The sequence below is a fragment of the Rhinoderma darwinii genome, chromosome 7 (assembly GCF_050947455.1).
Source record: "Rhinoderma darwinii isolate aRhiDar2 chromosome 7, aRhiDar2.hap1, whole genome shotgun sequence".
NCBI classification, from domain to species: domain Eukaryota; kingdom Metazoa; phylum Chordata; class Amphibia; order Anura; family Rhinodermatidae; genus Rhinoderma; species Rhinoderma darwinii.
The window spans coordinates 121,528,451-121,541,481 of record NC_134693.1 but is presented as its reverse complement, the minus strand read 5'-3'; the positions used below and the strand labels follow the sequence as shown (position 1 = coordinate 121,541,481).

Below are 13,031 nucleotides of genomic sequence, written 5' to 3'. Positions count from 1 at the left end.
AGACCTTCTGTTTTTGGGGAGGAAGACTTGACTTCTGAAAGTTGATTATCCATCCCAATTCCTGTGGTAGGTAAAGAACCTGTGACCGATGACTGTCTAAGATAGACGGAGTATCTGCTGTCAACAAGAAGTCGTCGAGATAATGGGATAATTACTATGCCCTGACTTCTTACGAATACCATGACCTCTGCCATAATTTTTGTAAAAATGCCGAAAGGGAGGCAGACAAACTGGAAGTGGAGAATGGAAGGACCGTTCTGAATCGCGAATCTGAGGAATCTCTGGTAAGCGGGGTGGATAGGAACGTGATAATACGCATCCTTTAAAATCGATCGTACACATTGATGCCTCTTCCCTTATTAGAGAAATAGTCGATCTGATAGACTCCATCTTGAATTTTCGATATTTCACCCACTTGTTTAGGACCTTCAGGTTGATTATGGTCCTGTAGGAACCGTTTGGTTTTTTGACTAAGAAGATTTTTGAATAGTGGCCTTTGAATTTTTCGTTGTGGGGAACTGGAGTAATGGCTCTCAATTTGAGTCGTTTCTGGACGTCCCGGATAAGGATCTGATGAAGGTCTTTTGCTTGGTACTGGGTTATTAGAAATTTCTCTGGAGGAATGGAGGAAAATTCTATTTTGTACCCTTCTTCTATGATCTTTAGAACCCAGGGGTTCTGGGTTATTTCCGACCATTTGGGATAAAATTGTAAGAGTCTTCCCCCCCATGCTCTTGGCGTCATTGCTTTGAGGGCTGAAATGAATTATTGGGGTTAAGGAGATATCCTCGACCCCTTCTTCCTTTGGGGTAACTCCAGCGACCGGACTTCCCTTTCCCGCTGTAGTTCTGTAAGGTAGGTTCCCTCTGTTAGCGAAACCTCCCAAACTAAGGGTTTTTTTTTTTGGTTTCTCTTCAGGAAACCCCTTTTTCCTATCTGCTGCATTCTCCAGCATGTTATCCAGGAGAGGACCGAACATCAGAGACCCTGTAAACGGGATAGAACATAATTTGTTCTTGGACTTCGTATCTCCTGACCACATTTTGAGCCATAATGCTCTTCTAGCACCATTTGAGAGAGCCCCATTCCTGGCAGCAAATCTAATAGATTCCGCTGAAGCGTCTACCAAGAATCCGGTTGCCATCTTTAGTAAGGGTAGAGATTCTAATAGGTCTTGTCGTGATGTCTTCATCATCAAATGGGTCTCCAGCTGGTTTAACCATATAAACATTGCTCTTGCTACTGATGTGGCCGCGATATTAGTCGAGATCAAAGCAGAGGAAGATTCCCACGCTCTTTTCAGTAGCCGTCTGCCTTTCGGTCCATGGCGTCCTTCAACTGAGAGGAATCTTCAAATGGGATTGCGTTTTTTTTTAGCAACCCTGGCTACTGGGACATCTACTTTTGGGATCTCATCCCAAGGTTTAGTGTCTTCTGGATCAAAGAGAAGTCCGTTTTTAAAATCTCTTGAAATGAAGAGCCTTTTTTCTGAATCCTCCCATTCAGTTGTCACCATTCTTTTGAGATTTTCGTTTACCGGAAAAACCTTCGTTTTCTTTTCCGTTAGACCTCCAAACATCTCATCCTGGATCGTATGTGGTTGGTCTTCGGGAATATCCATGTTTCCCGTATTGCCTGAATTAAGGTATCAGACATCTCAGAAGAGAAGAAACTTTTTTTCTCTTGAGTGGATGAAGTTGAAGGCAAGAGTTCCTCTTTCTTCTTCTAACTCACCCTCCGATAGGTAATAACACTCCTGCTCCGAGTCAGACCCCTGAGGAGGACAATATTTTTGATCCACTTCAATCCGTGGTCTTTTTGCCCGGGAGTGTGAGGGAGTTTCTTGAGGAGGGGCGAGGGAGGCTACTGACTGACTCACTTCTTCACGAATCATAGCCCTAAGTTCAGACAAACGTTGGTTGTTCCTCTTTTAGTATTTTTGCAATACAATCCTGACACAATTGTTTCCTATGTGACTCTGGCAATTTTTTTGCACAAGTCGCACATTTTTTAACCTTCTTTTTATCAGTTTGTCTCTGAGATTAATCTTTATCCTAGAGAAAACAGAAGGTAGGTAAAGTATGGTGTGCATACATAAGGAGTCATAACCCTTACCCCAAGGGTGAGACTCACGTGACCCTGGGACATATCTGGAGTTCCGTCAGGACGAGGAAGTTCCATACCGCGACAGGTAACAGGCAATGCAATATGCAATCCACAAAATCAATCCAAGTTAGAGGTATCAGCTCTAACTACATACCTGTGCGTGTCCCTTTAAATGCGGGCGTTTTGAATTTCCCGCCTTCCAAAATGGCCGCGAACCGGAAGTAGCCCGACGTAATTTCCGGTCGGCTATTCGTTGAGGTGCAGCCGCTCATAGCGAGCGACTGAGGCTTGCTATGCGGCGCAGCGAGGATACCCTGCCGGTGCGTCCAAACCTATGGAGCTGCCGTCCCCGCCTGGTCACGCGGCCAGGCCGAAGGCTGCTTGGGAATCCCGAACCCCACACACTACCGGAACCCTGCCTAGGATTCCCCCGGTAGGTGTCTTAGGTTGGGAGCTAAGGGACCTCTCGTTAGAGGGGTGTTAGCCTAGGCTTTAGGGGGAAGAGAAGGGGGAGTGCACGGACCCCCCGATCTTGCCCCCTGCAGTAACACAGGAGCGACGTCTCTCTGCTCCTGACCCTGTAGGGACAGGAAGAACACTGGCAAGTGGGTGGTGGGAGGGGCCTTTTAACCTCTCTGTCTTCCTGTCCCTACAGAGGTCAATAGGGCAACCTCCTGTGGTGCTGTCATGAGGGATGTACTGGGAAAAACGCCTCCACCTCCCATTGAAATCAATGGGAGTCAATTTCAGCCGTTATTTGCCACGGTTTCCACAGCAAAAAACTGTGTGAACAGGGCCGAAGAGGTGTCTGGTAGTCTCTTACTATCCTCTCGTATTGCACACGGCTTCATTTTCATTGTGGCTACAACTCCTATGCAGATATGTCTTTCCAGGATTGCAGACTACAAAGAAACCACTTCAGTAGCCAAGGACGTATTGGATACATCCTTTCTACTACGATGGAACGTAGCTAGAGCTTAAAAAGCTAAGGCTTTATTTAGACAAAAGAGTGTAAACGGCACCCGTGCGGGACCCATTTTCACGGATCCCTCATAGACTTAAGTCTATGTTAGATGAGGTGTGAAAGTTGAGGCTTTTCTTAGAACAGGAGCTGTTAACAGCTTGTTCTTAGGCCTGATTTACACGCGCGTGTGCGTTTTGCGTGCGCAAAATGCACTTAACAGCTCCGTGTGTCATCAGTGTATGATGCGCGGCTGCGTGATTTCCACGCAGCCGCCATCATTATGACACTCCGTTTGGATGTTTGTAAACAGTAAAGCACGTGGTGCTTTTCTGTTTACATTCAGCGTTTGACAGCTGTTGCGCAAACCACGCAGTTCGCACGGAAGTGCTTCCGTGCGACCTGCGTGGTTTTCACGCACCCATTGACTTCAATGGGTGCGTGATGCGCGAAAAACGCTGAAATATAGAACATGTCGTGAGTTTTACGCAGCGCACTCACGCTGCGCAAAACCCACGGACTGTCTGCACTGCCCCATAGAGTAATATAGGCACGTCGCACGCGCTTATATTACGCTCGTGTAAATGATGCCTTAGAGAGCGCTCGCTGAAGCGCTCATCAGCCTTTTCTACCGCAACGCCAAAAGATGTCACTGTAGACAGAGGACCTGCACCGCCTGCCTCTAAAAGACAATGAGTGGTCGTTGCGTTAAAGATACACGCACAAAGAGTTTAGCTATGCCCAATATATAAGCATTTCGTTCGAGTCAGAAAACTGCTTAAAAAACATCCAAGTAGAGCCAGTGTACTAGTGGGCACTAGAAGTCCCTGCTCATTCAGCATGCTAAGCAGCTACAATATTCACCTCATTTTGGGGTTCAAGAGGAAAAGTTTTACTTCCTAGTTCTGTGTCTGAGTAAAGGTGGTTTTACACAGTAAGATTTCCAGGCGGTAACTAGCGCCAATCATGTGCCTCGATTAGTGCTCATTTAGGTCGGAATGTATGAAGACGAACGATGGTTAATACGATCATTTTTCCCGATACATTTTCACGTTCACACGCAAGTGTGCTGCCGACTAGCTACTGTTTTTTTGGCTTCATAGAAGACGCGGTCAGCCGGGGAACAATTTTTTTCTTGAATTTCAGCTGATCGCTGCCCCGTTTGCCCGATAATTCGCCCATGTAAAAGAGCTTTATGGGATGGGAGGAATTTGCAAGTGACAGCAGAAAAAATGATCACAGCTTGTTTTCGTAATCTCTCCTCCTGTACAGCTTCTAGTGACCCCAGGAGAACGAGACAAGAACATTTGTTCATACTATTAGCTCCTTACCAAGAGAGCACCATGTGTGCTCTGATGGTCACATTTGAAATGAGGGGGGCTCCCCCCTTACTTAACAGGTGATAAGATAAGCACTTGCACAGCTAATCCCCCCCCCCCCCTGCACATAAGCAGGTCAGAAGTTATGAGCTTTTTCATAAAATCTGTAAATCAGCCTTTAGACAACTGGGAGGCAACACCAGCGATTCTCCTGAGGTGGAGCTACCTCACCGCCTCTTGACGCCGTCCAATCAGCATGAAGCTGCTTCACACAGCATGAAAATAAAGCTGGAGAGAAGGGGGATCATTTCAAACAGCCATATCTCGTGCTGTGGACCACCTAGAACAGCGGTTGTGTCACAGCTAGAACTGCAGTCTCCTCTCTGGTTCTGGTGGAATATGAAAGATATCACCAGTTGAATACACAGTCGGGAATGGAAGCTGTATACTACGTGATCACACTGTGTTGCTGGGCAGGGAAGGGGGAGAAGCTGTATGATGATTGGACAGCGTCCTACAGAAAACATTACACCGCCCAGAGTGAAAAAGAAAGAGTCTCACCTCCTATTTGTCTATCTGAGCCACATTAGCATATTTAGAAAAATGCTCATAACTTTGCAAATAATAAATATTTCTTTAAAACAAAACCGCACTGTAGTGATCAGCAGCAGAGAGTCTATTAGATTAGTTAGGAGATAGAGAATTAATAAAGCGGTGACAAAGACACAAAACATGAATTTTTATATTATACACATTACACTCATAGCAAAGTAAAGTGCTGGGTAAAATTGTTACATTGTGCCAGGTCTCCATCTCCAGGGTAGATTTTAAAACACAAATTGTAATTCAGGTTTCATTTGTGTATGTCAAAAATTGCTCTAAAACCCCTGGCAGCTAAAAGGTTAGGGCTAGATGCTCCAGTTATTGCTATAGGTGTTAAAGAAAAGAAAATCATAATTTAGTATGTCGTTTCAGACCTGCCAAGCCAAATCAGGGTGCACAGTCCCTACCTCCAGGAGCCACTTTTTGACCTAAAACCGTACAAGACACAAAGCAAGTGGCAGCATTCAGCTTATTAATCCAGCAGGTCAGATGAGCAACGCTTCGACCTGCACAGGGGTCTTTTTCAAGCATGTTCAAAAAATAATTTCTGGGCGGGTCAAAACATTACTTATCTGACCTGCTGGAGTAATAAAAGTCACTTGGACAATTTTGCACCAGGCTGGATACAGTCTCCTTCCCTGGTGTTGTCACCCAGCTTTCCCCAAAATCAGAACTGAAAATAATTTTACAGACAAGGACATCTCCAGGACATTTATTTAGTGGTGATTATTTTTTATTTTTATGGGGACATACTTTTCACTGTTTATCCAGCATCCAATAAGATGAAATAAATGACTAAATAATTTAAATAGGCTCTGTCACCAGATTATACGTGCCCCATGTCCTACATAGTCTGATCGGCGCTGTAATGTAGGGAACAGCAGTGGTTTTTATTTTGATAAACGATCATTTTTGAGCAAGTTATGAACAATTTTAGATTTATGCTAATGAGTTTCTTATGACCAATCAGCGTCATACACTTCTCTCCATTCCTGCCCAGCTTGTTTCACTACGAGATCACGCTGTGCAGTGAAACAAGCTGGGCTGGAATGAAGAGAAGTGTATGAGGCTGATTGGCCACTGATTGGTCAGCGTCATACACTTGCCTTTACAACGCCCACTTGGTAAAAAGTTAAACACCCAGTTGGTCATTAAGAACTAATTAGCATAAATCTAAAATTGTTCATAACTTGCTCAAAAATGAAAGTTTTTTCAAAATAAAAACCACTGCTGTTCCCTACATTACAGCGCCGATCAGACTACGTAGGAGATAGGGCACTTAGAGGCTCTGTCACCAGATTATGAGTAGGCCTAGACATTTACAAACAAGACACTCACAAATGATTAAAAACAGACCAAATTAGTGATTGGTGATTTGTATTGTATTTGGTTCTTACCTGTCGGATTGTGCTTTGGTTCATGTGTCGAAGGCCTGGACATCGGGGCATCAGGATCTAAATAATAAATTTCTTTTGTCCGAACATATGGAACAAATTGTGAAGATGGTGGCCGGCCAGATTCCAATTTCTCAAGGTCCGGGGTGACATGTCGTTGGATGGACACAGTGTTTCCATTGTAAAGTAAAGGAACAGGAGTAACAGTGGATCTCTTATGAGCTTGATGTAATCTGTTCTTCACAGCAGGAACTGGTGGAGAGTCTGATCTGCGACGACAACACACTAGTTATAACAAGGTAACATACAGATGTAGCCAAGTTTAACTTGACTGATAACTTATTGCACCATGATATCACACAACAAAAACCATAAAAAAAAAAATTCAAGTTAAAGTTTCTTGCCAATGTATTTAATGTGTTAAAAGTCCAGATGTAAAAAAAAAAAAAAAAAGTCAAGATAAACATGACTAATATATATATATTTATTTATTTTGCAGTAAGGAATTATTTCATTATGAGATTGTCCTTCCTCAGATCTGAGGGCGGCAGGATGGCTATATATATCTCTCGCCGTCCTGTAGCACTCAACCCAGATCTGAGAAGGAACAATCTTATAAGAAAATGTTTCCATATCGCAAGCAGTGTCCAAACCCAATGAGCAGACTGCACCAATCATGATGCGGAAATGATAAGTTACCATCACACATATGTTATCCAGGGAATTACTTGAGCATGCAGTACATCGATATCAGAGTATTGGAGAAATAAATGTGTTTAAGAAGAGAATAAAAAGGGAAGACATCTCTCTTACCTCTTAAAACTTGATTCAACTTTCTGCACTCTGTCTTCCTGCTAAAAATAACAAACAAAAACTTTAAAAATGAATTCCAAGACAACATTCCCCTGTCCATCTCACCAGTTGCATGGACTACATTTCCATACATGCCCAGTGCTGCAGAGTTTAAGCATGTGCAGGCCAGATACAGGAGAACAACCTTCAATCCACTTTAGGCCATCTGGAGGATATGTCTCCAAGTCAAATATCACAACCAGGAATAAACGAAAAATTCATAAATATGCAGCAAACTGTAAACTGACACTCATTGAAAGTTTGCGGCAACTGTAATAATATTATATATATATATGTCTATGAGCTCGTCTTCAGGCTAACAAGGGGTGCCTATCACAGCCAAAGCAGCATAGCATTCAGCGGACGTTGTTTTTGCAACGGTGGGGGTCTCAGCGCCTGGACACCCACCAATCCAACCTTCTGATATGCGGTCACTCTAAGCAGTAGATTTTAGGAGTATAGCTTCATGCAATGGTAACTCTGTAATTGTTTTACTTCCTAACTAGGTTTAAGTTCACACGATGCATTTTTCTGCTGCACTTTTGCAGTAAAAAAACAGGCCCTTTTCTGCACGCGGATTAGCCCCATTCAATGCCTCGTTCACACAGTTTTTTGCAGGAGGAAAATTCTGCCTCAAAATTTCGTTTGGGATTTTGAGGCAGATTTTGTCCTTCCTGCACGTCGTTTGCCACGATTTTCGCAGCGTTTTTCGCCCGCGGCCAATGAGTGCTATGGGCAAAAACTCATAGAAATATGGTTTCTCTGCCTCCCATTGATGTCAATGGGAGGTGAGAGGCGTAAACGCGCGAAGATAGGGCATGTCCCTTTCTCCCGCGAGGAGGTTTTACCGCTCGTGGGAGAATGCCGCCCACGCCTCCCATTGAAATCAATGGGAGGCATTTCCGGCCAGTTTTTGCGGAGCGGTTTCCGCTCCAAAAAGCTCGTCAAAATACTCCATGTGTACAGGGCCTTAGGAGCTGTTCAGCTATTTTTTATACACCCGCAGTGTTTTAGTGCTGTTCTATGTTTGCAGAATCCTAATATTTCTACCTTTTTGGCCTCCTGTATAGTTTTGATCTCTTCATGACGTGGAGAATTCTTGTCTTCTTCTCGAGGAATTGGAGACTTTTCTGGGGAATTCCCTTTTTTTAAATGCAAGTTATTAGATGAATTTTTTTCCACTAAATGCAGCAGCTCCATCTGTCTCCGCACTTTGCTCTCCTCCCTCTGCTTCTGAAGCCCTCTGGGGTACCGCTCTGAAGCTGGGATGTATTTCTTTTGAGGTCTGTTTTTATTCCAGTCTGGCTTGCGACCATGCTCTTTACCCGGCTTCTCCGTTCTGCAAAACGGATCGTAAACATCACTGCAGGTATTCGTGTTTTCTTTGCTGGAGTCATATCTGTCTCTTGGGACATGTGGTTTTTTTGCTTGTGCCTCAGCTTTGCGCTGTTGGTCCTTGAACTCTATGGGAATGTCAGGAGAGACATTGTGCTCATGTCTCCAGGTCGTCTCTTTGCAATATGATTTTGGATTTGGCTTCATTATAATATTCAAGTCATCTATAAAAAAGGTACAAAGAAAAATCTTAGAGAAAGACCCGACCACAAAGCATATAAAGAGGAAAAATTAAGATTTATTTTTTCTCCAGCCGTAATAGTGGATAGTTTTTGCAAAACCGCTGTCCTATACATAACTTGCAGGTGTCGGCTACATTATACAGCCGGCATCCTCCTCTAACAGCTGGGATCGGAGATTACTCCGATCCCGGCCATTTAACCCCTGGGATGCCGCAGTCAATAAGGAACTTTTATTATACAGAAACATTTTAAAGAGGCTCTGTTACCAGATTTTGCAAGCCCTATCTGCTATTGCAGCAGATCGGCGCTGCAATGTAGATTACAGTAACGTTTTTATTTTTAAAAAAACGAGCATTTTTGGCCAAGTTATGACCATTTTTGTATTTATGCAAATGAGGCTTGCAAAAGTACAACTGGGCGTGTTGAAAAGTAAAAGTACAACTGGGCGTGTATTATGTGCGTACATCGGGGCGTGTTTACTACTTTTACTAGCTGGGCGTTGTGTATAGAAGTATCATCCACTTCTCTTCACAACGCCCAGCTTCTGGCAGTGCAGACACACAGCGTGTTCTCGAGAGATCACGCTGTGACGTCACTCACAGGTCCTGCATCGTGTCGGCCACATCGGCACCAGAGGCTACAGTTGATTCTGCAGCAGCATCAGCGTTTGCAGGTAAGTAGCTACATCGACTTACCTGCAAACGCCGATGCTGCTGCAGAATCATCTGTAGCCTCTGGTGCCGATGTGTCCTCGCTCGTCTGACACGATGCAGGACCTGTGAGTGACGACACAGCGTGATCTCTCGAGAACACGGCTGTGTCTGCACTGCCAGAAGCTGGGCGTTCTGAAAAGAAGTGGATGATACTTCTATACACAACGCCCAGCTAGTAAAAGTAGTAAACACGCCCCGATGTACGCACATAATACACGCCCAGTTGTACTTTTGCAAGCCTCATTTGCATAAATACAAAAATGGTCATAACTTGGCCAAAAATGCTCGTTTTTAAAAAATAAAAACGTTACTGTAATCTACATTGCAGCGCCGATCTGCTGCAATAGCAGATAGGGGTTGCAAAATCTGGTGACAGAGCCTCTTTAAACAAACACATTTGGTATGGTGTTCTTGTACCAACCAGCAGGATAAAGATATTTATACCACATGTAAACTGCGTAATTCCAGTCCCGTCCCCCCAATGTTTTAAAAATAAACGTTTAACAATAAATTGTATGTAACCCAAAGCGTTGTCATGGAAAAATACAACTCGTCCTAAAAAAACAGAAACACAAGCCTCATACGGCTCCACAAAAATAGTTGCAAAAAGCCACATGTCTTCTGCACACAGACCCCGGCATAGAGAAAATGTTGTGATTTTAGCCAGTATGAAAGTTAATAGCAACAACATACGTCAATAAAGTAGCCTACTAGGCCAGGGAACACGAACACGAACACACACGAACACACACACACGAACACACACACACACACACACACACACACACACACACACACACACGTGGCAGTTTTTTTTTTTTAGCCACAGCCAGAAGTAAATGCAAAAAGAAGGAAATGCATTAAAACAAATATATTAAAAAAATGGACAGATGCATCGCTTTTCATTTGTTTTCATTTCTGTGTTCGGCTCAAGAAAAGGAGCCAAAAACTGCAGCAAAAGTGTGCGTGTACGATCATGGCCTTAATATATGCAGGTCAATATCTCTAAAAGGGGGCGGTTCATAGAGGTGGAACCCCCACCTATAGGAGGAACACGTTTCCCTCGACCCACCAGGCGAGGCGGCCAGCAACAGCCATATCCTGAACCGAGAGGTGGCTACGCATGTGCCGCAGCTCAGTACATTCAAGTCTATGAGAATTGTGGAAAGAGTCAGTTTACGGCATGTCTTGTGGATTTAATCTGGCCTATTTTTTTTTTTTTTTCTTTTAAAACAAACAAAAAAAAAAACACAAAACCAGACTTGCACATGTAAGATTTCGATATGTTCATAGTTGTCATTTTGCTGAGAGCTACAGGTTGGAAACGCCTGTTTTAGTAACTACGCCTAAACCAGGAGTCTCAAACTCGGCCGGTAAGTGGGCCACATATAGAAAATGTGAAGTTGAGGGGCCGCATTACTCTCAAATTTGATATAATACAAAATTATTGTTAATCAATCAGTTATTTGAACAACTATAATAATACTACACTACTATAATAATACCACTAGCTTAACACCTTCCCGACCGCCCACTGTCTTTTGACGTCAGGCGGTGCGGATGCTTAGTCTACAGAGACGTCTTTTGGCGTCGCTGCAGATCAGGCTGATGAGCGCTCATGTGAGTTCTCATCCTCTAAGCAGGAGCTGTTACTAACAGCTCCTGATCTTAGAGCAGCCTCCTGAACACAGCTGGGGTCGGCCAACATTCGGACCCCAGCTGTGTAACCCTTTGATTACCGCGGTCCGTGACCGCGGCATGATCAAAGGGAATTTCCCTCTTTGATCGCATCACCGGAATTCCAGTGATGCGATCAAACACCGGGGAATCCCTCTGCAGTCAGTCCTGGGGACCTACAAAGGACCCCAGGGCTGTCTGTTCCGTGTGCCTGCTGTTCGGGCACACTATGTGCTGCCCGATCAGCAGCCTGTGTCATAGTGACACAGTGTAATGTATTAGCGTACAGAAGTATGCTAATACATTACAAGTAAAAAATAAAGTTATCCCTTGATGGGATTAAAAAAAAAAAAAAAGTAACAAAACAAATAAATAAAAAAAGTGCCAAAAAGAGTCTTTATTTTCCATTAAATACATTTTATTGCCCCTACACTAAATAAAAACAAAAAACCTACGCATATTAGGTATCTACACGACCGTAATAACCTGAAGAATGAATCTAACGGGTTGTTTAGCGTGAAACGTGAACGGGATAAAAAACCCCAAAAACTATTCCGAGAATCGCTTTTTCCTATATTCACGCCGTAAAAAAATTTTTTTTTACCCCCAAACTGTGGGAAAAATAAAATACTATTTCTCTCGCATAAAACAAGGCCTCATACAGCCACGTCAATGAAAAAATAAAAAAAGTTATGGCTGCTTTTCAGGCCCGGTCATTAAGGGGTTAAACTTAACGGAAATTTGCGAGATTTCTCAATGTGCTTATTTCAGCAATCCAGTTTTCAAGCTTAAGTGTTGCTAAATGCAGTCCGGCGGCTCAGTTGGCAGACACACAAATGTCAAAATTGGGCAGCCCCTTTTTAGATACTGCCAGTGTGTCCTCTGTAGATGCCGCCACACGCCGCCAGTGTGTCCTCTGTAGATGCCGCCACACGCCGCCAGTGTGTCCTCTGTAGATGCCGCCACACGCCGCCAGTGTGTCCTCTGTAGATGCCGCCGCCAGTGCCCTCTGTAGATGCCGCCGCCAGTGCCCTCTGTAGATGCCGCCGCCAGTGCCCTCTGTAGATGCCGCCGCCAGTGCCCTCTGTAGATGCCGCCGCCAGTGCCCTCTGTAGATGCCGCCGCCAGTGCCCTCTGTAGATGCCGCCGCCAGTGCCCTCTGTAGATGCCGCCGCCAGTGCCCTCTGTAGATGCCGCCGCCAGTGCCCTCTGTAGATGCCGCCGCCAGTGCCCTCTGTAGATGCCGCCGCCAGTGCCCTCTGTAGATGCCGCCGCCACCAGTGCCCTCTGTAGATGCCGCCGCCACCAGTGCCCTCTGTAGATGCCGCCGCCACCAGTGCCCTCTGTAGATGCCGCCGCCACCAGTGCCCTCTGTAGATGCCGCCGCCACCAGTGCCCTCTGTAGATGCCGCCGCCACCAGTGCCCTCTGTAGATGCCACCAGTGCCCTCTGTAGATGCCACCAGTGTCCTCTGTAGATGCCGCCAGTGTCCTCTGTAGATGCCGCCACACGCCGCCAGTGTGTCCTCTGTAGATGCCGCCACACGCCGCCAGTGCCCTCTGTAGATGCCGCCGCCAGTGCCCTCTGTAGATGCCGCCGCCAGTGCCCTCTGTAGATGCCGCCGCCAGTGCCCTCTGTAGATGCCGCCGCCAGTGCCCTCTGTAGATGCCGCCGCCAGTGCCCTCTGTAGATGCCGCCGCCAGTGCCCTCTGTAGATGCCGCCGCCAGTGCCCTCTGTAGATGCCGCCGCCAGTGCCCTCTGTAGATGCCGCCGCCAGTGCCCTCTGTAGATGCCGCCGCCACAGTGCCCTCTGTAGATGCCGCCGCCA

General features: G+C 45.2%; 1 protein-coding gene across 3 annotated transcripts in view; it reads right to left on the bottom strand.

Annotated features, from left to right (window-relative positions):
• Positions 1-13,031, bottom strand: part of CCDC66 (coiled-coil domain containing 66) — a 50,298-nt gene that overhangs the window by 4,496 nt on the left and 32,771 nt on the right. For all 3 annotated transcript variants that reach the window (XM_075833910.1, XM_075833912.1, XM_075833911.1), the window contains 3 exons: positions 8,286-8,794; positions 7,197-7,237; positions 6,387-6,652 (listed from right to left, as the gene is read on the bottom strand). In XM_075833910.1, the coding sequence (XP_075690025.1) occupies positions 6,387-6,652; positions 7,197-7,237; positions 8,286-8,794 (816 nt within the window). The remainder of the gene's footprint in view (positions 1-6,386; positions 6,653-7,196; positions 7,238-8,285; positions 8,795-13,031) is intronic.